The 27285-nt window shown below is 42.7% G+C and overlaps 3 protein-coding genes across 10 annotated transcripts in view; all 3 read right to left on the bottom strand.

Annotated features, from left to right (window-relative positions):
* Positions 1-19656, bottom strand: part of LOC139054668 (alpha-2-macroglobulin-like) — a 62876-nt gene extending 43220 nt beyond the window's left edge. Inside the window, exons 1-12 of one of the 3 annotated variants that reach the window (XM_070532066.1) lie at positions 19052-19656; positions 13682-13790; positions 12133-12290; positions 8143-8328; positions 6866-6918; positions 6694-6766; positions 6111-6224; positions 4914-4998; positions 4712-4826; positions 3549-3660; positions 2179-2294; positions 299-535 (exon numbers count right to left, since the gene is read on the bottom strand). In XM_070532066.1, the coding sequence (XP_070388167.1) occupies positions 299-535; positions 2179-2294; positions 3549-3660; positions 4712-4826; positions 4914-4998; positions 6111-6224; positions 6694-6766; positions 6866-6918; positions 8143-8328; positions 12133-12290; positions 13682-13743 (1311 nt within the window). In that variant the 5' untranslated portion in view covers positions 13744-13790; positions 19052-19656. The remainder of the gene's footprint in view (positions 1-298; positions 536-2178; positions 2295-3548; positions 3661-4711; positions 4827-4913; positions 4999-6110; positions 6225-6693; positions 6767-6865; positions 6919-8142; positions 8329-12132; positions 12291-13681; positions 13791-19051) is intronic. The other 2 variants (XM_070532065.1, XM_070532067.1) reach the window with 2 other exon arrangements.
* LOC139054669 (xylulose kinase-like) lies at positions 15853-18566 on the bottom strand. The gene has a single exon (XM_070532068.1). The coding sequence runs from the start codon at positions 18011-18013 to the stop codon at positions 16403-16405; it is 1611 nt and encodes a 536-aa protein (XP_070388169.1). The 5' UTR covers positions 18014-18566; the 3' UTR covers positions 15853-16402.
* Positions 19657-21083: 1427 nt separating the features above from the next.
* The window catches only part of Sema1a (semaphorin 1a), a 149438-nt gene continuing 143236 nt past the window's right edge, over positions 21084-27285 (bottom strand). For all 6 annotated transcript variants that reach the window (XM_070532059.1, XM_070532060.1, XM_070532062.1 and 3 more), the window contains one exon: positions 21084-25359. In XM_070532059.1, the coding sequence (XP_070388160.1) occupies positions 24986-25359 (374 nt within the window). In that variant the 3' untranslated portion in view covers positions 21084-24985. The remainder of the gene's footprint in view (positions 25360-27285) is intronic.

The raw sequence follows: 27285 nt of genomic DNA, 5'->3' as shown, positions 1-27285 counted from the left end.
TTACGTGTTCATTCCAAGACAGGTCTTCCTGGAACCATACGCCCAGAAATTTTTGAACCTTAACTTGCTGAAGCGTCTGGCCCTCAAAGGAAACATTTAAGCTTATATTCTGTGGCTTATTGATAGGTGCAAACAATATGTATTTAGTTTTACTCGCATTTAGCCATAACTTCATGATTTTAAGCCAACAAGATTTTAAGCCAACAAACAACAAATGTTTCCAGATCAAAGGATAGGAAAGGAAAGGTTTTCTAGCAGTTGCAAAGGAAGGTCGTTATTAATTTATACGAGCACTCACCGTAAGGGAAAGACTGTTCAAGGTACCCCGCAGTCCAGGAACAGAGAAGTGAGCCTGCCCATAAGAATCTGTTTCGTAGTCTCTGCACCCCGTTGCAACATCATCAGTGGATGACACACGCTGGCACTGTGGCTTCCTGCGTGCGCTGCAGCGGACAGTCGGCAGCGATGATGCAGAGAAGCAGATACTGACTCGCTTTTGAGAGGCAGCTGTGCCATCAGGATATTTCGCCCAAACCTGCAACCATAATATTACATTTAACGAAATGCACTGATGCAGCATTGTTCCACAACCATAGAAAGAATCAAGGGTGGGAAAAAACATAGAACAGAATGAACGGATAAAATGGATAAATAAAATACAACATGGCTGTAACACAACGTACCCTGAACAAGTAACTTCCAATTCACAGTGCATCGATAAGATTACTAGTGTTACATGGAATGCTCACAACTGTCTCAAGCATCAGACTCATTTACAGCGAAGTTGTATGTGGCTAGCCGATTCGTCCATCCTTCCGTCTGTCTGTCAGTCGCCTGTACGCCGAAAACTTCTCAGGCACAACCCAATGCATATGCGCAAAAAAAAAAGAAAGAAAGAAAGAGAGACACACGATCAGCCAACACCACCTAGATAGCACAAGCCCTGCTTATTCCAATCCATGGTGTCAAGCTACCTGGCCAAAAATTTTCATTGATAAGGCTGGCATGATGAAAGCAGTGATGTCAAAATCACTGTTGCCTACTGGAGAGCATCCCCATTACATTCTATGGCAGTCAGGCCAGGTAACATGACGTCATAAATCGGGGTGAAAAGGCCTTGTGCTATCTAGCTAGTGTTGGATTAGCTGCGCCAGAAGGGACGTTGTCGCTCTTTGTCACAGAAGAGCTTGCGCGCAGCAGTTTCTCTCCCGCTCTGAAATGGGTAGGCCACGCATCATACATACTCCTTAGGAAAAGGTATCTTCCAATCAGCAACACCGCGAGCAAAACCGGGAACGAGCACGTCTACGCCGTGCCGATGCTGAAGCCTGGGCACAAGAACAGGCTTGTGCAGCCAAGCGCAAGCAGCAACTGCGTACCGAGGATCCGGCAGCCCATCAAGCCTTCGTTTAATGAACCGTCGGGATTAACCCAGTGACAAACACATGGGCCGCACCTTTAAGCTTTGCTGATTAACCATCTGTACAAAGTGCTTGGGCGGTGATTCTTTGTACTTTTGTTTCCCTGTTGTAAGGCAAGAGAAATTAATCTGCAAAAAATGTTTCCATCATCTGTTTAAACCACATGTTAAAAATATGAAAGACAAAGAGCAAACATTGATGAAAGAAAAATCGCACCAGAAAGATCATACTTTTCTTTTTAATTTCTGGTGTTTCTTAACATGAGAAGCCAACAAACAAAGACACCAAGGAAAACATAGGGGAAATTACTTGTACTTACTTATTGAATTAAAGAAATGATAAATTAACAGCAATGAAAGACAGTGTATATTTTCATTGTTATTGAATTAAAGAAATGATAAATTCATAAGTAAGTACAAGTAATTTCCCCTATGTTTTCCTTGGCGTCTTTGTTTGTTGGCTTCGAATGATATGATTCATAAAAGTCGGCCCCTCGGTTAACCCCCTTTCTTCTGGTATTCATTACACAATTTTTATTACACATCAGCACATGAGCCTGGCTAAGATCGATGTGTCTTATTCACAGGATGCAAAATAAGAAATGGTACATAGAAACATTAGTTACCACTTCAAGTTCTGGTGTAGCTTATATAAAATACATAGTAGCATTCTGTTCTCATTTAATGTGGAGAAAAGTTTCGTACACCAAGTACTTTATTAAAGCATTTATAGTATACAATTTTTACTGTGCTCTCACCAGTCCTCTGTAGACAAGCCCAGGCTTGAAGTTGGGTACGGAGCGCTTTGTGACAAATTCCAATGTGAATGGTGACCAGACAAATTCCTTTGTGATGTTGGCGGACACTGTCTCCCCTGCTCAATGAAGACAGGAAGTAACATCAACAACACAAGAAGCTTAGAGTAGTGTATGTAAACAACTCGCGCACTGAATAAAGATGCATCAGCTGGCCACTTTGCATGCAGCAATACATTTACACTGAAAGAAAGCTCATAAACAGATGCCCTGAACAAGTTGCTATTTGTAGACTGCAACATTCGTACACCTCAGACGTAGTGTGAAATTCATAAGCAAACATTAACTATGAAACACTTGTAATGCAGAGCATGTGAGATTCGTTGCGATCAACATCCACCACCTCCTCATCCTCCAATGATGATGATGATGATAGTGAAGAAGCTGAGGCTCATCTACAGAGCTTACAATAAACAATTTCATGGATTAGAAATTGGAAAACAAGAACAAAATGAAGTGCACATCAGTATTGCTTACTAATACATCAGCTTTGCACAATAATAGAACATCAAGACAGTGTATATTCAATACTGTAATAGTACAGCTGCAGGAATAAAAAATATGATACAATGACCTACTTGTTAACAAGTACTACCGGTTTTGTCAGAGTATTGAAAACTGGAGCAGTTTTGAATAGTACTTAAAGAAACTACAACAGTGTGCATAAAATTGGTTCATAATGGGCTTGAATGAAAATTATGAACTTGCATAGCATGCACACTGTAACCAGGTGATCACTAACCAATTCATGATGCGTTCATAAGGATAGCTTGTTGGCCAAGCTGGTACATGACTATAGACTGGACAGGCTGCAGCTAAGCAGAAAAAAAAATCACCAAAGAAGAAAGACAGAAGTGTGCAGGAAAGATGCCAGAAGAATTTTTCCTGTGCCTTGTGTTTCCTGTTGTCTTTCTTCTCTGGTGGCGTTTTCCCACTTAACTGCTGGCTACCCCATTTAGTGTACCGATCTGCGGGAGTGTGTCGAACTGGGCTGGTAGGTGCATACTGAAAGGAATCAAACAGCGCAAAAGATAGGAGATATGGTACACTATACATCCCATACGGTACTTGCACTATACGTCCAGTCTTTTGCGCTCTTCAACTAACTTACCCCCGTATGCAGAGATGCAACTTAAGTCGAAGCACATGCTTGACTTGATCCGAGTGATGCCTATCGAGAACGCGCCGAAGGAAACGCAGTGAGCATCTTTGGGCACGTTAACACCAGGCGTCATCTAAATCAAGTTAAGCATGCGCTTCGACTTAAGTTGCATCTCTGCATACGGGGGTTAAAGTCATGATGCTTAACTCACCTGTAGCACTGTCTGCAACTTCTGCTGTAAGAATAAGAGGACGACGATTGATATCCCTATTGGCAAAGAGGAGATGATTGCCGTTGACCTCAAACTCATGGCAACCTCTAATCTATACTTAAGAAAAAGAAGAGTGCAGAGTGTAAACGTGATGTCAAAAAAACGCTTCTCCTTGCAATAGTTCATTCAATCTCATCTGTTGTTCGAAAAAAAAAAAAAAGAATCGGAACCATTATGCACAACAAATGGAAACTAGGCAGAATACTGGAACTGTCACAAAGAAGTAATCTGCAGCTATTATGGATCGGCTAGAGCTGCTTTTGCAGATGCTTTCCTTCACATAGTTACTCTGCTACATTAAGTGAAGTTTTCAGAATATTGTGTCATTAATTAAAACATTATATTACCAGCAATATAAGGGTCTTCCTGATGTTGGGATCAGCTTCCTGGTACCAGCTTTCCCTGGTAAGTTCCACAAACAGTTAACAGAGGAAATAGTCTCCTTTTGGACAAAGTTTTTATTTCAACAAAAGGAATCACTGACAGGAACCTTTACAACCACTTAATTGCAATAGAACTTTCAGTTAGCTCAATTTTACTGCCTTTATTTCCTTGCAAAACACCAGTGAAATGATGTAGCTCTTGTAGATTAAAGCAGTTGTGAAATTGATAATGAATGATAACTGTCTTTTTTTTTTTTCGCAGGTGCAGTTGTGAAATTAGTTAGTCGCACTGTGCAGGTTGTGTGCACAAAAATATGGTACAGCTTGAAAAAAATAATAATAACAAACCTCAGAACCTCTAATGTTAATGTAGAACACTGTGCTGAAGATGACATCATCAGAACATAAAAGCCTTCTGCAATGTTTTAAATAATTTTTCAGCTTATTTTGCTTGCAGGCCAACATATAAAGGAGTCCCACAAGTACATTGTTTCTGTGGATCTGCTAGGCAATAAAAACATTTTGTTTAAGATACATTTAACTTTGGATAATTCAAACTTTTGAAAATATGGACAAGAAACTGCAGTATCAAGAAGTTTGAAATAGTACTAAGTTTTATGGTAATGAATTTCCAAACGTTTATTGATGGTGCATCTTGCTCTTTGTGAAGATTCGTAGCAGTTTTTTTACAAGGCACATGCATTCAAAGAAAGGACCTACCGGTATATCAATGTCAATGCTGGGTAGGACCTTTTTTAACTCGGAAGTCCAGGGGAAACGTTTATATGTGAGCTGAGCTCTGAGCTGTCCCTGCACGGGCTTGCCATAGATATACCTGGACAATGTCATGTGAGCGTCATGGAAAATTTACCATATATACCTCTATAAAACGAGCAATATGAAGAGCAGCAAGGAATTATACCTCGCACATATTTTCCAGGTGCTATTGGACTCCTCGGGAAAAATGTATGGTGGTGCAGTGAGATGAACAGAAAACTTAGGCAGTGCTGCAGAAAGGGAAAAAGAAAGAAAAAGAAGGAAGGATATTACAAGACCTCACGCTTTATTCACAGTATAAAGTGGCAATTTGCTTATTGCAAATTGCCACTTTATACTGAACTAGTTTTAGAATGAACAGCAGCGAGTTGTAAATAACTATTTGCGGATCTATGCAAGAACAAGGAGAAGGGCGCACTACACAAAAGTAAAATGAATGCCACAGAAAGAAGAGAAGTTGCAGCCTATTATACAATTTTAAGAAATTGTAGCCTCACTACAACACTAGAATAACATTATAGAGAATTAAAAATTAATAGTTTAATATGAAACAACAAACTGCAGTTGCTCTTTGAGGTCAATACCAGTCTCCTACAAATATATGGGCTATTAAACAGGCATGTCGTTCTCCGTTAGCGATGCCCCAATATTATGGGGGTTGTTAAATTCACGCATGGCCATGGCATGAGGTGAGGATGAGTGGAGTCATGGAACGAGCAATTGTAATGAAATTGTACTGCTCAGGTGCTCGTACTGACAAATTAAAAATGAAGCGTGAACATATTATACACATCCAACTAAGTATAGTTTTGTGCTTTATGCAAAACAATGAGTTTCTATTTATCTTAAGCTGTACCGGTGGGCAATATTACCTATTGAATGTGAAGGGTGACACATAATTTAGCTTTGGTTACCCATTGATGACACATAACACACTTGCCAAAAAGTACATAAAGAGTGTTCGCATCTTGTTTCACAGTGCCAGTGGTTAACTCCACCACATAGAGGCATTGAAAACAGAGACAGCGATAAGATTCAGAGGCAAAGGAAGAAATAACAAGCAATGAAGCAAACTTTCCACTGTGACTAACGTACATAGCTTAGTGTATAAGTACATATCAAGATTCAAGTGTATCAGAAGTTTTAAAGTTTGGTGTCATGTGCCACAGCCTCATTTCAAATAAGATGCTCATATCATCATCATTATCAACAGTATGTTCAACAGCAATATGTTTATTTAGCTATTGGTCTTTTTACCCCTTTCCCTGTGACATCACTGCTCGATATCATGCATGGAAGCCTTGAGAGTAATCAAAGTCATGCATCGCTACACAGAACAGACCGTAATTGCCCACGAGGAATGCCTGGCAAGTCAGATGGTCAGAGATTTGGCAGCAGATTGACCACTCCCCCAGCTGTGGCTCATGGGAGAGTTCCACTTCCAGTTGTAAAATACCTGTGGAAGTTCACATGCATGAGAACAAATTAGTGGCTTGAACAAACTGGCTTTCGACAATCACAAAAGATTTCAATTTACTTTACCTACTGACAATAAAACAAGCTTTAAGCAACCCTCAGAACATTACCCTCGTTAGCAGACTTGAAACATGATAAAATTATTGCCCAAGCTAATGCCAAGGCCTGTGGCACAATGGCTCAAATGCAAGAATAAATTTGCAACCTCTTCGTGCCCCCAGAACAATAATACTATTGGTAACGTGAATGCAGCCAGATGATAGAACACATAAGCATACATTAAAAATATCAGAAAATGTGATGGTTGCTTTACAACTACATTTCCAGAGCCTTTATGAACAATCTCAAAAGCAGTGTACCAGACGAAAATGAATAAGTAAAGAAGAATTGTAAAAAGTGCATTTCATTGTCTGCAAATGAGGGAAAAAGCAGGTAGAGTGTACACATACCAGCGGAGAAGGACACATTGTGCCACTGGGCTATCTTGAAGTGCATTGGGTTCTCGATCCAGACTTGACCTACCTAATCACAAGAAAGTGACATGTAGGAGACGTAACTTGTCACTACGCTTGCTTGTGAACTTTGTTTCTTTCTGCCAAGTGATGCCAAACCTATACTTACAGGCTCTGTAAGTGGAAGCTTCCTGAAGTCAATTCCAAGGACACGGAATCGAACTGCAAACAAGGCTCACTTTGTTATACCATTCCAAATTTGGGTGCACCAAATTGATCCACACGAAAGACAAGCTAAAGGATATAACTTCCAAACTGGGCTAGACCAGTAACCGAAAGTTTATGTTGTAGAAGTTTTATGAGAAAAGCTGAATTTTCGTTCATTTTGGACACGCAGCCTCTAAAACAGTGGAGTGCAGCATTGGTTGCATGTAACAGCGCGCACTGTAATATCTTTCAAGTTGTGTGTGCAGGACTTGTGAAATTTCAGGATCTTTTTTAAATACAATTCTGTACAGCACATAACTCATTGCCTGTACTCTGTGTGGCCAGGTACCTTTGTCAATGAACGTGAGCCTGTGGTCACCATTTACCCTTAAACTTTCAATAAATAAGTGAATTAATCCCCATTAACTTTTTGGCATTAATAGTACAGATGAAGTGGTGTACTGCGATGCAAAGAAACCTACATATGAACATTGCTGTCCGGTTTGAGAGACAATGCTCATGAACAGTAGTAGCTGTAATGAGACTAGGGCCATGAAGAATCAAGCCCTGTACCTTCAGCTTTGCTGCTGCTGCTGCTGTATTATTACTGTTTCATTTCTCTGCAGTACAGTGCTTCAGTGCTCTAGACCAAAGTCTGGACCTCTGTACATTGCCTACTGGAACCATTTATTCATTTAGCAAAACAAGATTACTTATTAAGGAGGGAAATAACAATTGAATACCAAACTTTAGTTCCTTGGTTGGCCTACCAAGCCGTAACAGTGGTGACATAATGACATCCCAGATTTGCTGTTTTTCCCTATTTGGGCCATGTTTCTGCTGAATTAACCTACAAAGCTTGCCTCTGTTAAACATTATTTCATTCATTAACAGAATGACATTCTGCCTTGAAAAGTAAACACATAAGTGATGACCTCAATTATTAACCAACAACACATCACAGGGGCCTAATTCAGTAATGTCAAGGTCACATCTCCAGCTACCTCACTTTGTTCACTGTGTTCTGTCTGACATTTATTTATTTATTCATTTAGTATACCCTCAGAGCAGAGGCATTACGGAGGGCATGCTTAAAGCAGTACAAAACTTACTGCTTATTTGATTGCAAACTGATTGAAGCTTACTGCAGACACGTGTTTACCAACATATATTGACATGACACTGAACTTTAATGTACTTTCGATGAACAATCTGCCAAAAGTTTCAATTTGAACTTACCCAGTTCCCCTGCCTTGTAGATTGGCTTATCGGTCTGAATAATGGCGACAAGCTTTTTGTCTGTTTCCTTAACCATGGCAGGCACTGTTTTTTCAAAGGCATAACTGCCAAATTTCCCTGAAACCTGGAGCACAGTGTTTACAGGCAGATGCTGGGGAACTGGTAGTGCTATTATTTCAGGTGAATCTGGAAGGAAATAACTGCATTCGTTAGCTCTTGTCGATGCATGCATGGCAGAAACATTCATGCGCCCTAAGATTGTTAATAAGTGTATGCTTTGTACGGTGGACAAACTAGAGGAGGAGGTGGAGGAGGAGCTGGAACAGCTTTCTCCCAAATATGCGGTGCACTTGCAGGAACAAAATGTCACTTATGGTTGTGCACAGGGCCATATGCATTTCAGTCCATCTACTATGAGCACTTCATGTTCGGCGCCAAATGCAGGACGGTAACAAATCATGGTTGATGTCACCAAGAGCTTGATAAGTGGCACCAAGAAGTTGATAAGTGGCACTCAGGGGAGGTAATTGCCAGCAGATTTTGCAAGACTAGGTCGCCTGCAGCTATCACACTGCTCTTCCTGTTCATAAGCTTCTGTATTCCCACATTTTTCAGGATGAGAAGAGCTACATTAGATATCAAAGATTTGGTTGCATAATACAGTGGGCCTTGATTAAACTAATGTTGCTTGTGCAGGTGAATAAAATACTGAATAAACGGAATGGGGGTGCCAACATTGGTTGGCCACCAATTGGCCCATTAATTACGTATACCTTTGTTAACAGAAGGCTTCTCTATATGAACTTTAGTCAAACAGAACTTCTCCTGAAACTAAATTGAGCCTCAATGGCTGGTAAACTCCAAACCTAAACATTTGGCAGAGATCTGCCTATTTGCAACAAGAAGCCAAACTAGAGCTTGTAAAACTCCAAGCCAGATTTATTAAAAACGACATTACCACTTGGTTACTATCGGTTTTGTTGCTTCATTTCTTTGTTATCTCCTGATGTCATATGGTTTGCCGAGTGTATAAGTAGTCTTGTGTCACGAAATAAACTGTCAGTTGGAAGTTAGCGCTCACTCTGTTTTCCGTTCCCTTTGATTACCCCTACCTCCTTCCTTTTTTGCTCTTCCGAGCTGCGCTACAAGCCTAAAACAGTCATGACATTCCAGAACCTGTGTGGCTCCTTTTTCAGGGGCAAGATACTGAGAGGTGCCGAGGTTCTTATAAACATTTCATGCTTGCTCCTGGAAGTGACATCAATACAGTGGTCTTGCTCAAACCTTGCACGTAAATTCTAGGGAAAGTTCTTGAAGAACATTAACAAAATTTGTTGCTGGGCTAGTTAATTCATGCTTAACTGAATACTGGTAAGTGCAATTCTGTGACTATCTTCTGTCTCATCTTGGAATTGCGCTTACCAGTATTCAATTATTCTTGAAGCACAGTTCATCTTTCGGGTTGTGTTTTGAATGTGCCACAACTCTGAACGAAGCCTTGCCGCGGCTCTTCCGAAGTCTCCTGCAGGGTCTGAGCAAGATCGCCACATGCGTACCACCACCAGCACGAAACCGAGCACGAAACGCTTATAAGTGCCACTATACCTCTGGCCTGGGAAGTATAAAAATTGGCGGCTTTCTATACAAAGTGTTTATCGACTTCAAGGGTCCCAGAAAACTGGAAGAATGCAAACATTATACTAATTCACAAAAAGAAAGACATTAAAGAATTGAAAAAATTTAGGCCCATTAGCTTACTCCCAGTATTATATAAAATATTCACCAAGATAATTTGCAATAGAATAAGGGCAACACTCGACTTTAGTCGACCAAGGGAACAGGCTGGCTTCAGGAAAGGATGCTCTACAAGGGATCACATCCATGTCATTAATCAGGTAATCGAGAAATCAGCACAGTACAATCAGCGTATCTATATGGCTGTCACAGATTACGAAATGGAATTTGATGCAGTAGAGATACCAGAAGTCATAGGGGCATTACATAATCAAGGAGTACAGACCACTTAAGTGACATAGATATCTCGGAAAGTATCTACAGAGACTCCACAGCTACATTAATTCTCCACAAAAAAGTAGGAAGAGAACTTTAAAGAAAGGGTTCAGACAAGGAGACACAATCTCTCCAATGCTATTCACTGCGTGCTGGGAAGAAGTTACTCAAGCTTTTAAACTGGGAAGGCTTAGAAGTAAGGATCAATGGTGAATATCTCAGTAACCTTCAATTTTCAGATGACATTGTCCTGTTCAGCAGCACTGGGGACGAGTTACAACAAATGATTGAGTACCTTAACATAGAGAGTACAAGAGTGGGGTTGAAGATTAACATGCAAAAGACAAAGATAATGATCAAAAGCCAGGCAAGAGAACAATGGTTCAGGATCACCAGTCAGCCTCTAAAGTCTATGAAGGAGTACGTTCACCTAGGTCGATTATTCACAGGGAACTCTGACCACGAGAAGGAAATTTACAGAAGAATAAAAATAGGTTGGAGCACATTTGGCAGACATTGTCAGATCCCGACTGGAAGCTTACCATTATCATTAAAAAGAAAGGTATACAATCAATGCATGTAGAATGCATTGAATGCAATGCTAACATATGGGGCAGAAAATTGCAGACTGACAAAGAAGCTCAAAAACAAGTTAAGGACCGTGCAAAGAGCGATGGAATGAAGAATGTTAGGCGTAACGTTAAGTGACAGGAAGAGAGCAAACAGGGATAGCCAATATTCTAATTGACATTAAGAGAAAGAAACAGAGCTGGGCAGATCATGTAATGCGCTAGTTAAATAACCAGTGGACCACTAGGGTTACAGCATCTGTGCCAAGAGAAGAGAAGTACACTCGAGCATGGCAGAAAACTAGGTAGGGTGATGAAATTAAGAAATTAGCAGGTGCTAGTTGGAATCGGATGGCGCAGGACAGGGGTTATTGGAGATCACAGGGAAAGGCCTTCGTCCTGCAGTGGACATAAAATATGATGATGATGATATCACTCGCCATCTCACTCCTGAGGAAGAAGCCAGACTGACTATGAAACGTCAACTTTCAGTAAATCTTGGTTGGTGTTTAATGAGCTTTAATTCAGTTGGTTGTGAAAGTGCGTATGAAAGAATAGGCTAAAGATTAACAGTCCAGGAAATCCATTCTCTCAGAAGGATTGCTCTACCATTATGTCAGTGACTTCTAAGCATCATTATTCTCACTTTATTAGTGTGCCGTCTGTTGTGCATTGCAAGAGAAATCAATAAAATAGGAACAGCGCAAAGCATTCATGCTTGCTATGGGTTAGAGACACAATCAAAATGATTAATCACGTCAAACGGATAAGTGATATCACAAGAAAGAGAAAGAGTGTAACAAAACGATCTGGATTACTGTGGTTCAGCACATGGTACAATACTGGATGAATGAGCAAAGGATGAAGTTAAAATCTGGCAGTATTTCTCTGAACATAACCTTGCAGGCATTCTGATCAACCTTTTACACATGCATACATACATGTCATGCAAAACAGGCAACAAAAATTAGAGCGAGGAGAAAAATGCAGCCAGCCTCCTGCACACCTCAGTGATAGTAAAAACACTCAACACTTTTGAAATAAAGGAATACTTCAAGGTTGTCATGTTCATTTAAACAAAATTCCATAGAAATGGAACACATCTTTATTTCCTTTCAAATTCTATTTAAGTGAAGGCTTATGTATGACATTTTATGTTTATGAAAATGTTTGTAGACTACAGCATGTACCCGACATTCAGGTTAGCATTATTAAATGGCTAAACTCTGGAAAAGACTCTAAAGTTCATAACAAAACTGCACCTTCTTATATGCAGTATCAGAAATTCTGGGCGATACTGATAATCTAGTCCTACTGCAAGCAATACAATCACCATGGTCATCTACCTTTAGATACCTTCAGCAAGTTTTTTTTAAGAAATACATTGCAAAAGTAAAATTAATTTGCCTACCTCCATCAGTTTGTAATGAAACATTGGACAAAACACCAGCAGGTGTTGCCACAAGGCTAATTGTGACATGGCCACTGCTTGGTGCATTGAAGACATTGAATGCCAGTGTTTGATTCCTTCCAGGCATGAGAGACCAAGGTGTGGTGAGAAGAAACGCTCTATAGGCAAGAAAAAAGAAAGCCCATTTACAACGGCAGCATTTAACCTCTTCCATGTCATGCCATTATCATGAATTCAGTTAAGGATTGGTCAATTTTTTTTTTACTGTGGCATGCTTTATGAAATACAACATAGACAATATTTTATACATTTATTTATATACAATATCTTAAACACTTATAACAAAAGTTAAACTTAGTAGCACTATACAAAAAAATCAAGGAATATAATAGTATTGTCGGCAAAACAATAAATATTGCAAGAAAATGAAAAGTCGTGTCGACGAGCTTGGCTTGTCCTTGGCCATTTTTACCAAAGTACACGGGTGAACGCAGCTTGTCTGTGGCATGAAAGTCCAGAGGATCAAAGTGCAATTTAAGTTCAACCAAACAATGAATATGCATTTGCATTTGACAAAGAGGAAAGTGTTAAAGGAGCAATGATCATGGAAGGCATGCAAGGCTGGCTGAAATGGTCAGTTAAACCTCCTAAACAGGGATGCAGTGAACCAAATGGGGTTGATCACGACTGTACCTTATTTGTAGCATGCTAAACTCATAAACTAAATTGATACAACCATGAAAGTACTAGGGTAAGAAAACGAAAGAGAAAACAACATGTTAAGCTATACAAATTATCATTCTATATCTTAGAAGGAGCTTTAGCTTGAGGGCTCTTATCTAAATACATGGGAAGATAATTTTTTTTGTCTGGAACCACTGCACTGAATTTGATGAGGCTTGCTGTATTTAAAAGCAACGTCTAGCTACTGTAGGAAGCGTGATTTTTGTATAGGCTGTTAATTATAATATAAAGATCGTTGAAGGGTATGTTAAAAACTTCTAGACAGTATAAGTAAGCTAATTTTTTGCCGACATCATGCAGCTGGAAGTGCAAACCAAAGAGAGAGAGTTTATAATGCTGTAGCTCAACCAAATGATGGTCATGCACAGAAAGCATTTCATTTTTCCGCATTAATTCAGTTAGCAAAGCCCAAAGGTATACGAAGTCCTAACCTAACAATATTTTCTACTAAGGAAACAGATTTAATAAATAAGAAAGGAGTAATTGAATGCTCTAGTTGTTTACCATAAGCAAAATATTGTGCATAAATGTTTGATTTCTTCTTCAAACTTCAAACATCCAGTATGCACAGTTGACAACACCGTCTAAAACCAGCCAGTATGTACAAACATTGGTAAGTCACAGCGTATTGTAGACAAAGGATGACAGCAGAAATGAGACAAACAGCCCCCTATTACTGTGGTAATCCCTTGTTTACAATGCACTGTGATTTACCTATGTTTGTGCAAGACCAACTAGCCCGAATTTTCGTTTTAGTCCAATATGCAGTATCGGCAAGAATTGAAATGCGGACAGCAATAAACACCTGTTATGCGTAATTACAAGGAAGTGCGACATGTAATTGCTCTGAAGCCAGTTTCTAAGCATGGAGTACCGAAGTCTGAATCAAGCCACTGTTACAGATGCAGATGAATCTGAAAAGGAAATAACACGTTTTAGTAGTTCCGGATTTGTTCACATTTGAATTTACGCTGTCAGGACCTATCGCCGATAGATAGCTCACTTAGAGCTGCACTCCTTGTATGCTAAGTTTGTCAGAAAAGGCCCCCCCCACCCCCCAGTTTTATTTTCAGTTTATCATTCAACCAGCGACTTAGAGCTACTCAACGCATGAAATACTCTTCTACCAAGTCAGTGTTCACATGAATGTCATTGCGGGCAAGCCTCTGTTACGACTCACCTCTGTGACAAACAATTTGCGTTAGTCACAAGGCCAAAACGATGAAGGAAGCCCAGACATTAAAGGTGCCAAGAAGCTTGAGTGCAAACATCAATGGGTGCACTATGACCGTCGGTATGTGTCTGTGCGCACGTTTGTGCTTTCGCCCCTTCAGACAGATTTTCAGAATGCTGGCGTCATCGTGGTGGAAGCAAGCATGGACATGTACCAAGGAACAAGCATGCATGTTGCAAGCCCAGAGCACCGGCTGTAAGCGTGGCGAGTCTGCTCCCTCCCTCTCCTGGCTGCAGGTGTTTCTGAAAGCTATAAAAATGCAACCCTTGCCCACCTCACTAACGAGCGAGCAACCTACACCACAAGTATTGAGCATTCACTTTCGCTCTTCAACAAGCAGCTTGTCAAGCTGACCACTCCTTACGTAGAGATGTAATTAAACATTGTTTTACATTACATTGCCTCGTCTCTCACCGATTCCTTCTCTGTAGGTCAAGAGCTCCAGACCACCAGGCCAACACTACCCCTAGGGACTCGTGACCTGCTGCAACAGTGGAGTCAGCAGTGCAAATCTAAATACCTCCTACACTAAATTGTTTTCACTGAAGCTGCAAAACAAAAAGACGTTTCATACAACTTTCAGTACATTCACAGTGATAGCTGCAGTTTCAAAGCCTCAAGAGTTTTGGCTCAATCACAATGTCTATTTACATTCTACATGGGAGGGCAGTGGTCATTGGGAGAGAGCAAGAGCATGTGGCTTGTCAAGGGGAGAAGCAGGCAGCATCCATATAAGAGTGTTGCATGAGAGGCCCAAGGGAAGTGCGCGAGTGAAATCTTTCTTTTTGTTTTACGTGGAAGACGGGCGCACACATGATAATGGCAACATGGTCTGTTATGCAGTTTTGTGTAACTCGTTTGAAGTAGCGGGCATAGCCCTAGGGCATCACACTTGATTTGTTGTTGTTGATGTACATACTTCTGTTTTATGTCGCTGGTTACAGTTATACAAGAACAGTTCTGCTAAAATTTTAAAATCTGATGCTCGCTCACCAACTTTTCCATGCCAATTGTTCCGTCATGTCGTGCTCACCCCTCCTCAGCCATTGTCCCAGAGATTGCTGGGGCTTGCAAGGAAGCCCCTGCAAGCCTAAACTAAGTCATAAACTTGAGGAATGTCTCGAAGTACCAAGCGCAGGGAGGCTTGTTTTCTTGTTCTTGCGGAGGGAAGCTCATTTTTAAAGGAGCACCAGTGTCTATCAACTCGTGATACAAACAAGGAAAAAGAGATCATATGTGTGCACAGTTTTGAACACTGTTAGCAAATGATCAAATCCTGAAGTGGAGTGGAATACTCTTCTTCTCAGCCTGCTGCTGATATTGGTTATGCTTCTAGTGACTTTATGTCATTTCAAGACAGTGAATAGCCCTTGGTGGATATTGGTGTAAAGAATTCTGGCTACACAACTGCTTCAGAGCATTTTCCACACATTGCAAATGCAATGGGCCATGGTCACGCTTACTGTAGGCTGATGTGACCATGTTGTAGGTCACACATAAGTGCTGTTTGAGCTCAGTTTAGTTCTATTTAGTTGTTGTGTCCCCTTATGTGTTCCTCTTTTGCTTGCATGCTCTAATCTCTATACTTCAGAACATCCTCATAGAAGATATCTTTCCACTGCAGTAGGGTTTAGACACCTACAGATTAACAAATATGTGCAAATAAAGTTCAAGGGCAGCAGATTATTCAGATGGCTAAGACATCTTTGTAAAGCATCCATACAGAGTCCATGAAGCAGCAGTAAAAATTTCCAGGGGTGCTTTATTGGGAGGCCGAAAGCACATAAGCCAGCGTGTTGTCAAATGAGACTGTATAAAAGTCTCGGGAAACAAATGTTAAATATCACAGGTGTATTAAAAAAAGAATCAACAGGTGTAAAGAATACCGTAAAGCTCCATTGCAGCATAGCCCAAAAGACATCTTCGATGTGAACACTGCGCACAATAAGCACAGCTGTGTTAATAGTGAAATGAATGTAATTAAATAAATATTACCCTGGCAGTGCCTGAAAGAGCATTTATAGGCTCAACACACAAATTTGCAGTAACAGTGTGCATATTTATATGAGTTTGTGACAAATGCCACAGCGCAAAGAGAAGCAAGTTGGAACGCCCAACATAAGCATATGGTTACGTTATTCCATAACATTTACGCTACCATTTCAGCCATGCAGTTACACTACACTGCAATACCCGTAGCGAAACATACACAGAACACTAATTTTTACCTGGACCCATCCACCAAAAAAATAGGAAAGTATATCTCAAGGCACTGCATAGAGTTGAAAAATATTAGGGAGTGCTTTGCACTTGCAGTGAAACTACCCTTTGCTCAAGTGTGCGATATCGTTCTGCCATTGGACCGTAGACGGAAGCTGCATCAGCACTTGGCTTAGCTACCAAGTGGAAAGGCTCTGCTTCACTGATTACATTATCAAAGGATAGTCCAGGCTCAGCTTTCTTGCACGCACCAAACAAAGCCAGGTAGGCCGCCCCAAGACATGCCGCATTTGCAGCAGCTGTGCCAAGCGTGTACACTGAGGCACCAAAAACGTCAGCTAATACTTGAACAATTCCAGGATTTCGGGAGGCACCACCAGTCGCCAGCACTCTGCCACCAGTAGCGAACCCAAGTCGTTCTGCATGAACACGTTTAGCAAGGAATTGACCTTCGACAACTGCCCTCGCTTCAACTTCCTGGGAGAACTTTGCAACCCTCTCGTTACTCTTGTTGAACTTGAAGTCACCTACCACGGGTGGAAGGATCTCCTTCAAGTCAAAATACATGCCAATATTTCCAAAGTTACCGCGGGGTGTGCTGTCGATGAGAGACGCAAATATGTCCCAGGAACCTTCAGCACATTGGTCCCTCACTCTTTGTCGGGTCAGTGAACCATTTTTGTAGCACAACATTCCCATGAAGTTGTCACTAGCGACAGGGTTTACCATCACGTGGCCTTCGAGGGCGGGCTTCGCCTCGCTCAACCACATCAGCACGGTGTCACTAGTTCCAAGGCTGACAAGCAGGTCGCCACCGCGGAGACGGAGCCCAGCCAACGACGCCGGGTTGTCACCTGTGAACGCAACAACCAAGCAGTCCGGTGGAAACCCGTAGCGATCCACGAAATACGGTGCGACAGTGCCGAGCACTTCATGAGACGGTACGGGCTCGCCGAGCTTGGCTTCCAAATCTGGCGCGCAGGCGTCGAGGCATGCGCGTTCCCAGCGGTGAGTACGTATATTCAGCAAGTTCATGCCAGAGCCGTCGCTAAAGTCAATTGGCGCGTAGCGGCCGAGGAATAATGTAGCGCCAAAACTGCTCACCAGGGAGATGCGTTCGGTATTCGCGTAGGCGTCGCGTTTCGTCTGCCAGATCTTGGCGATTTGGTTGCCTGTGAAGCGCTCGAATGCTCGCGAGCCGGTGATGTCCGCGAGACTCTGCGCTCCACCGACGGCTGTCTCAAGATTGCGGCATTGGGCCTCGGTGCTCGAGTCCATCCAGACTGGGGAATCGCGAACGCTGAACGCTCCCTGAAGTTGATCGTGGAGAAACTTTGATGCGTCGAGATCTCGGAGGATATCGGCGGCGCCCTTTCTCCAGTAAACGCTTCCGTGTTGCTGACCGCTCCCGGAGATGGCCGCTACGGTTGACAGGTCAAGGCCTGCTACCTTGAGGCGCTCTAGCAGCATGTCAAGTGCTTTTACCCACATGATTGCGGGCGCCGTCACTGTCAAGGTGTCGCGATTCTTGTTCACACCGTTTTGAGTACGATACTCGGGCAAGTCATTGTCGAACTGAACTGCTGCTTCGCAAAGCACTTTGAGCTTGTCATCGATCGCCAGACCTTTCAGCTGCTGCGTGCTGAAGTCCAGCCCGAGGTAACTTTTGCGAGTGGCTTCCATTCTTTGCCAGGTGGTTGTCGCCGCGTTTCGCTAAGCGTTGATAGAGGAAGAACTGAGCGAACGGAGAGGTCGTCCTCTACGGTTCTGGAAATCTGCGCATCTTGGCTTTGTATCTGTCTCCTCTCAGCCTGGACGTTGGTCATAGAAAGATACGCGTGATACGGCGGACGTGGCTGTGAGAACCGGAGAAGCTGGGTTGGCCGAGCGTGCGGAGTCTTGGGGAAAGGGAGACCAGAGAGCGGTCAGCGCAGAAGAAACGAGGAAAACGAAACACACAAGTTCTAAGGAGTACAGCGCCAGCAGATCGCGGGGAAACAACAAAACAAAAGCACGCAGGCGCTTGTCGCGCCCCCAAAGTAGCGTAAACATTTTCAAATACTGCAACATGTTGGTCCTGGCAAGCAAACTTATCAAGATTTTCTCGCATAAACATACATAACCTATAAAAACAGAGCGAAAGATCACGGACTCAACGCTGGTTCGTTTGTATTATAATATTCCATGAATCAGAAGATGGTTTGAAGTAGGCTATTCAGCGCTCTATGGTTCTAGCTCGAAGTTGGAATGCGTGCGTCTATTTGTGTTGGAATCATGCGCCATGTTTTAGCGCCATTTTTGATACGCTTGGGCGGAATGCCCTTGAAATAAAGATAATCATTTATAGCGATGGTACAGTTTGGCCGTTGTATGATGGTTAAACGCACGTAATGAGGTGCTCATACAGCGGCGGCTTTCCGCCGCTTTGTTTATACTTCTACGTGCGCTCAGTTACTCTTCAAGGAATCAAGTGTGCAACTGCTGTGCAATGGGTACCATCAAGGTTACAAATTTGCATGTAACAAGCCAGGTTAAACGCTTTATCAAGAGCATTCTTAAACACTTTAAGTTAGGTTCCTCGTAAACCCCTAAGAGTCGCCCGCCATAAAAGGAAATAAGCCGATTGCATGCAACTCGTATGCCTTGATTCACAAACGGCAATTTGAAGAGCGGCGCGCAGACCATACTGCCGCAGCAGTTTCGACAAGTTGCAGTGCTTACGGTTTTTTGGCAGCTTCAACGTTGCTCCATCCGAAGATGCAGTAGCTGATCGTCAAATGCGTCAGCCATCGGAGCATCGTGAACTCGGCGCGGGGGCTAGGTCGACGCACCGGATTTAAAACAAAACGAGTTCTACTGGACGCTCTCGGTGGACCGCTGGCCCCTGCTGTAGCGCCTACAAAGTACTCCGAGTCGGCCGGTCAGAGTCGTACGAAACTGCGCGGTTGCGGTGAAAAGCGAGAAAGGAATGAAGATAGCGAGAAGGCGTGAGAGAAGCGCGGCTGGGAACACAGAGCGCAGCGGAGGAGGCATATCCCTAGCGGCCATCTGTCCTATCTCACATGTGTCAAATGTCGACCGCCACGGGCGCGCAACCTTTTTATCTGGCACAAAGAACTGCACATTGCGTTTAGCGTGGAATGCGTTGCCACATAGAGCTCTACAAAGTGTCGCAGCCGAGGAAAAATACCGTCTTTACACGGATGGGCACGCGCTTTTTGAAAGCGTGCCTCGAGACGTATCCCGTTGTGGTGTAATCAGCCAAATGCAGGGTAGCCGATATCACGTGTAACGCGCGCCAGAACATGCGCCTCAAAAGAAACTCATCCGACGGACGTGCCTGAAGGCTGCATTAGGACCGGCAGGCCTTCCAGTTTACATACTACCAATGGATATATCCAGCGGAAACCTACCAGTTAAGTGTCCCTAAATGTTGAACATGGAATCCAAAAGTCCCTCGGCGGGATTTTTCTCTTATCCTTACAAGATAGCCCGGGATGAATGTTCAGCTAATCTGTTGTTGGGTAAGAGAAAACAAAAAAACTCCACAGTGGGCATCGAGCTTTTTGATGGTATTAGCAAATGAAAATGTGAATTAAGTAATCAACATCATTAAATCTTATATTCAGAGTAAAAGTGTCAATGAGGAAATTGTAGACCACCCTGAAAAGTTTGCTGTCCAGCTTGCCGTTGCTCAATACAAAAGCTTTTTTCCACGCCTGAAAGAAGCCCGTGACTGGTTGCTCGGCACTTTGTTTTGCAGGCTTTTTTCAGGTTTGGAAAAAAACTCTTATGTAGCACGTATTGAGCAACAGAAAGCTGGATCAGGAGTTTTTCAGGATGGTCTACAATTTTCTCATGGACAATTTTGCTCTGCAGATAATATTTGCAAAGTTAATAACGAATTATGTAACTAGGCAAAATACAAAAAAAGAGACTTACTCCGCGACAGCAAACAACATTAACCTGGTTCCATGGAGCTATGCGACACTCGCATATTTTAAAGTTTTGGCACAAGTTACGTGGGACACCCTGTACATTGAACATGCAAGGCCAACATCGGTAATCAAATGTGTATACCTATCATAAGCTCCGTGCTGTATGTTACACGACACAGTGTTAACCATTTTTAAATGTGCTAATGTTTAGGTGCAACAGATTGTAGTTTCCAAGCTAATGTTCCGATATCCAACATTAATGTTGAGAGTTCTCGCATAAAGTCCTCATTCTGTAAACTTGAAAAAAACTCTAACACTTTCGCATATTTTTAAATTTTGGCACAAGTTATGTGGGTCACCCTGAATAGAAACCTCATAAATGTCGTAACATAGAAAGTAAAATAAATGCCAACTATGGTGCAATGTATTTTAGTTAAATAAACTTGCGGGCGATGAATGTGAAACTTGTTTATTGCAATTCTAAGCTTGCGTAGAGTACAGCATGTTCCTTAACACAACACCCTTCAATAGGTTAAGTGCAATTAACTACAAGTATATTCCATAGGCTGAAGCATGTCTGCTATCTACCTACTCATCTTCTATGCAGTGCAATGCTTCCAGCTTGATAACACGGCAGTTAAGACCTGTGCTTCGACTCAATGACCCATGTTTCCTTTTATTGATGCTCAGAGCTACAGTTTCGCTTTCCTTCACTTATGAATATAGAAATTGGGAGATTGCACATGCCACAAATGCACACGTGTACTTGCACCACAGTTTAAGCACTTGACTATTACAAAAGATGACACAGTGTGCACCTTGGAGTCAGAAGTTTTATTATCATAGTAACGTCAACATACCTGTACAATACTTGCGCTGTCATGGGACATGGACATGCTAGCCTGGACGAAGAGAATATAGTTCTCTCCGAGCAGGGTCACTTCTCTCGATGTACAAAAGAATATGAAGTATGCACACAAAAGTCGCTACCTTTTGTTGATACAGACTGTCGAAGTGGGAGCCAGGTGGCAGCAGGATGCGGAAAGAGGGAGGGCTTCGATTACAACATTATCCCTGTATATGCAATACAGTGTTATTACTAGCTGTTATTGTCTGACGAAAAAACTGTACGTGGCCAGCAGGGAACACTGGCCTGACTATGTTGCCAGATGCCTGTTGTCTCTCAGCCGTGTTTTTGAAAACAATAAAATCCGAAGCACTCTGGACAGTCACATGTTACACATTGTGGCAGGAAAAACAATGGAGGACAGCTATGTACACATACAGCAACACCTAGCTGGCACATTCACTGAAAAGGTGCAAGCGATACAAGCGCAAATAAAAGGTTGTTCAAGTCATCCAACAATAAGGGCAGAACAAGGCAGAAAAGTGGGTACTAGGTTCTAATAGTAACGCAATGATCAGTGATCTTCACAGGCTGCAAGCTTGCTTGCCGGGAGCAATGGTACATGTGTTCGGCATGAGATCAAGATGCATTGAAAACAATTGGCCAATTTTGCCCACACACCAGCGACATGAAACTGGTAACTTGTTATGCTTACGCGACAAGTGGTCGCGTCAGGTTTGCACTCGTGCAAACCTGACGTGCTACCTGTTAAGTACCACTTTGTGTTGCGTGCCATTTTGCATTAATTGTCGATGCATCTACCACACACCTTTCTTTATATAAACAAATGAAATGCACACATCCAGAGCTTGATTGCAAAGAAAAGGTTCTAAATACTCTGCGTAAGTCTGTTTTTCTTTTTAGATGTTGAAACAAGCTAAACTGTCAGTTGAAGCTGCCTGTTCGATCACTGGCTTTGCCCATGCATACAACAAGCGTGTACCCTTCATAATATGTGTAATGTCTCTATAATGTACAAATGAACATGACAGTCTGCAACAGAAATGCCGAGCATAATCTTTAACTTAGCAACCCTAAAGGCACCTTAATTTCATTTCGCTTCTTGTGATCAGCCACAGTTTTCAACGACAGGGAAAGGTCATGCTAAACCGCAAGGTGGGCACAAGCAGGTGTTAAATGAAGATGAAGTGTATTATTAGCACAGACTGGGGAGCTTCAAATGGGCAGGATCCATTCACAAGCATCAATAGCACACTTTTGCTATCGCTAGAACAAAGGCTCGTTAGGACCATGCATGACATGAGGCCTGATGCTTGTTTTCCGTTCAGAATGGTCTATGCTTCTGGACCACAATATTTCATTGCCTTTTACTACCAAGACAAACACGGTCATTGTTGTACCCTTGTTCTTATGATAACGATGACCTTTGAACAAGCAATATTAAAAGCTGTCTACTGAACATTCTGCAAGACATCTTTTGAACAACTTGCTGGGAGTGCTATGTAACATTTACATAATGCAAGTCTAACATTGATTGCGGAGTGGTCGTTAAGTTGCACAGGGGCTGCAACCTAAAACAATAAAACTTAACACAAATTTCTAGTGAGAAATCAACTATGTACAAGAATTCAATAAAAGAACACACCCAAGAAATATATCCTCCTAAAGAAAGAAACTGCTCCGAACGCCATCTCATGAACGAGTATTTGAGTGCAGGTGCCCGTTCAAAGCTGCCATGCATAAATAGACTTCTTTGTATTAATTTACATTCTATGCCTCTTTTTTTTTTCATGCTTCCTTGCCGAGCTTCTAGTTCTTACACAAGACTTAACAACCGCACAAACCAAATAATGACGAGTTCTATTCCACAGTCTATGACACAGGAGAGCTGGAAATGATGAAACAAATTCACAAATGCATCACGGAGCACACCGCTTCACTGGCCACATTGTGCCACGTAGCTAGCATAATGACAACACATTAAGTTCTAAACACATCCCCGTATTTTACATGATCGATGGCGATTTTTATTTCGACGTGCCTTCGGCTTCGACTTTTGGCAAAGCCACTTGCTTGACCACGACTATTTGAATTAAAGGACAGTCCCAGGCAACAGTACTAACAAGTCTCAGTGCTAGTCCTTGCATTAAAAAGAGGCAAGGACCAATGCGCCACAGGTGGAGAAAGTTCATGTCGTAGCTTGCAGTTGCGTGGCTCGAGACGTTTCTGTCACTTTACAGGTCGATGTACGCACCACTGAAAAGTGTGTTCTTTGTACAACAGTCCTTGCTTGAGCGGCATAGCTGTGTAGGACTCTTCACCAAAGCATAATACCAGAGTTCCAGCAAAAGCACATACATTATATGCTTCGACTCTATGTAAAGTACACACAAGATGCCAAGTGAAGCAACAACACTGGACTGACACATAAACCCTGGATGCTTGTTTTCAAGACTAGGTTAAATTGAACCACAGGGACCACTCCACTTTTGTGCCGCACACTGCATGTAATATACGCCAATTGTGCCACATGCTGTGTCAATGTATCTTGGCAGCAGCTTGCGGACGGCAAGGAAATCACCATACCAATATGCCAACAGATTGGTGTGTGCCGAAAAGCACGAGGGGAAAGAAAATAGTCACGAAAATGTGTATCAGCTCTGTACATTATGCTTAATGTCACATTTGCAGATGGCATTGAATAAATAATATTTCATCATTTTACGAGACAAAACACTCAATTACTGACACACTGCTTAACAGGTGCAGATACAGGTGTAAAGAAATGGCGCAAAGTACACTTTTTTTGAGCAAGAGGTGGGGAAAGGGATGTGTAAAGTAAACAAGAATCATGGCTAAAAATTGAAGTAACTTGCGAATGGAATGCTGATGCTTTACAATGCGTAACAAGTTGTATACTGGGGTAAAATGGGGGGAAAAAAAAGAAGTAAAACAATAAAAGTGGAGGCAGCCAAGCAAGGTACGAGTAAGTCCTTTGGAAGAGCAACAGTGGCAACAGATTCATTGTTGGGTGAGACGCAACCGAGATGCAGAAGCCAGCACTGGCGCTTTCCGGACACTGTCCCATGATGATGCAAGGCAGCCCACTCGCCCACTCAAGTGCCGATGAGTGCCAACCAAGACTAGATCTGATCGCTGTCCTCCTCTGCAGGATTGTGGGGACTGTGGGGGTTGGTGGGAGGCGGGTGTAGACTACACATGGTCTCTGGCCACTCAAGAGTGTCCACCGCTAAGTAGACAGAACACTCGCGCATCAGCAGAGCTTGCAGCAACTTCAGCCTAGACCAGTCACCCAGCTGCCGAAGAGCCAGGCAGCTGCGCACAGGCACAGCTCTGCAAGCAAGAGCGCATGCATGCACGCACACACTTGTTATAGCTGACACACACGCAGCAGAACAAACAATGTTGCACGTGCAGTCCCCTGTAGTCTTCCATTTGTGCAAGCGCGGCAGGTGCCTGCTTGCTGGTGTCTCTTGAACTGACTGTTTCTTCTTTTTTTTTATTTTCCCTAAATGCCGGACCCAGGAGCGGCAAGCCCACAGCTCTTGTGCTGCGGAGGCCTCGCAGAAAGAAAGAGAAGGCGCCTCTTGAACGTGCGCAGTGCCGTCTTGCGCTTTGCATAATGGCCATTCGCATTCCTCTGTCGGCTGCTCGATCACATTGTGCTCGAGATGCTGCTCATTCCTCCAGAAGCGCTCGCATCAAAGTGTCTGCGCAGGTTGGTGAAGGGCTCCTAGCCAGATGTGCAGGGGGAAGAGAGCATGCACCTGTTGCAGCCCGAGGTGCTCAGTAGACCTGAAACGGCTCCAGGCCCGGCCTCGCAAGAGGCTATAAGTAAATCTTTTTCACTTTCTGCAGAGGCTTGTTGTCCGCCGAGCTGTTGGCATTCTTGCCATTCTTGGGCGGCACATTGAGGACAAGGTTAATGGGCTTGGCATGGTTGTGTGTCGATGAGAGGAAACCTTCTGCGTGGGGGTCGCCACCCCGGTCGAGGTAACGCGAATAGTCGTCGGGTGGGCACGTCTCCTCTGCTTCATCGTCACTGCGGCAGCGTCGGCTGAAGATGTAACCACTGATGAAGCCCACCACCAGGGAGGACACAATGCTGGTAGTCACAGCAATGGCCAGAGTCTCGGCTGTGTAGAACTGGGAGGAACCGCCTGTCCTTTGGTCACCATGCAAGGAGGAGCCAGCCACAGCACCTGTGGGGAGGGAGGCACGATGTGGGTGAGGAAGGAAATCAAGGCACACTATGCAGCAGTCTGCAGTGCAGGTCAGGACCAATTTCTCGGCTGGAAAGGTTGCAGGTCCATAAAGAAGCGTAGAGGCCTGATTGAGCCGACGATTCATGGTGACACAGAGCACAGCACGCTGTATGAGCGCTTAACATAGCAGCACAACAACCAGTGCCGACCTTCCAACTGAATTTACTAGTGCTCTGCATAAAGTACACACGTAAGCAAGCAAAGAGGTGGAATATCAAATTATGACAAATTCAGTTGCAACATTGAGCTGTGCTTGCGCTTATTTCCTTGTTTTGTCACTGCGCATAGTGCTGTGCTTGCTGCTACTGTGTAAACAGGGCTCTTGAAAAAGGTGGGTGTTTATGCTCGCACGTCACAGAACTAGCAAATCATGTGTGAAGAGGAAGAGCTGAGGGAGACAATTGCGTACAAAACATGATAGAGAGATGCACCAAGAATAAGCATGTGTGTGGATCTTTGGGCTGGTGCTCAGTATGAAGCAAGCCCATTCCCTCAAAGGACAGATTCAGAACATACAAGGAAAGGATGATAGAGTAAGAAAATGCTGTCGCACAGTTTGACCCCTTTACTAAGAGTAATGAGGTGTGTACATATGCTATCAATCATTTTCACATGATTTATTTTGCATTTCGTACTGAAATGTATGATGAGCTACTCAATACTGCCTTTTCTTTTTGCTGCAGTTTTAGAACAGCATGACCTCTGCTCAGGTAAAGGTCATATTAAATGACGTCAAGTAATCCATATTAACTGACGACTTCGTGATCCCTTTCCATGTATACTAATGAAATGTCATGCCCAGAGAGACAGGGATTATAATGAGTAGGAAGACTACATATCACAATGTTGATATTCTGCGAACTCTAGACCAAATTGAAGCGCAGATGAACTAGTAGTTTTCAGTCACATTTCCTCTTGCACTGCAAATAGATAAGCCTTTTGGATATGTGTAGCTGCAATGTCATATCCTCGTAGTTAATGCCACAAACAACAAAGTACAGGATGAGGGAAAGAAAAAAAAATAAAGAAAAACAACCAGATGGCATATATACGTTCCACTTCAAGTGTTCATATTTCTCTCAAAGTGGCTGAAATACAATCCTTTATTTGTCACTTGTGCCCCAACCCAAGAAAGTAGACACCCTAAATACTGCACTAAAGGCTCTTCACTGCAAGACCCTTTACTGAAAAGGCAAAAATAAGATAATAAAAAAGGTTTTAGCTCAACTGTGATGCTGCCTCAAATTACTAGCTGCCATTTTATCATTTTTATTTCTTCCATAAAAATTAACATGCTCATGCAAGGTTATACAGTGTGTAACAGCTAACTTGGACCAAGCCCTAGCAAAGTATAATTCAATCTTTTTTCATAAAAGAAACTGAGTGAATGTTGTTCAGAGTCAAGTTGAGAAGCCATCAGTATTTTTTTGTAGATGACACTCAACTGTACGTGCACAATTATATTGTGCCACCAATTGTAATGCGCAGTTATATTACTGCCAAAATATTAAAAAAATAACTTCGTGCCAATTCTACCGTCCACATCAAGTAAAAGCACCTGAGTCGATGCACACCATGGTGACACAACATTGTGGAACATACAAAGGCAAACAGGCACGCACACAGCTGAATCTTAGTGGCTAGTGGCTATCGAGTCTGACAACACCCCCTTTTCACTGTCAACCAGCCACAGAAAGCAATCTTCAGTTCTATTTAATGCATTAGAAATGCCACATTTCCGGAAGTTCGCGCAACTTCGTCTGCGGGAGGGCATTCCATGCACCATGGACCCACCTTGCGATGTCTCCGAGATCGCTTTCTTCAGACGACCCGTTAGATGGAAATGTGGCTAGCTACCTTGCA

The sequence above is a fragment of the Dermacentor albipictus genome, chromosome 1, assembly GCF_038994185.2.
Source record: "Dermacentor albipictus isolate Rhodes 1998 colony chromosome 1, USDA_Dalb.pri_finalv2, whole genome shotgun sequence".
Lineage (NCBI taxonomy): Eukaryota > Metazoa > Arthropoda > Arachnida > Ixodida > Ixodidae > Dermacentor > Dermacentor albipictus.
This window is presented reverse-complemented; position numbering and strand designations above follow the sequence as displayed.

Excerpts from the sequence above, each read along its gene's own strand:
- LOC139054669 (XM_070532068.1), bottom strand. The coding sequence starts at position 18,013 with ATGGAAGCCACTCGCAAAAGTTACCTCGGGCTGGACTTCAGCACGCAG.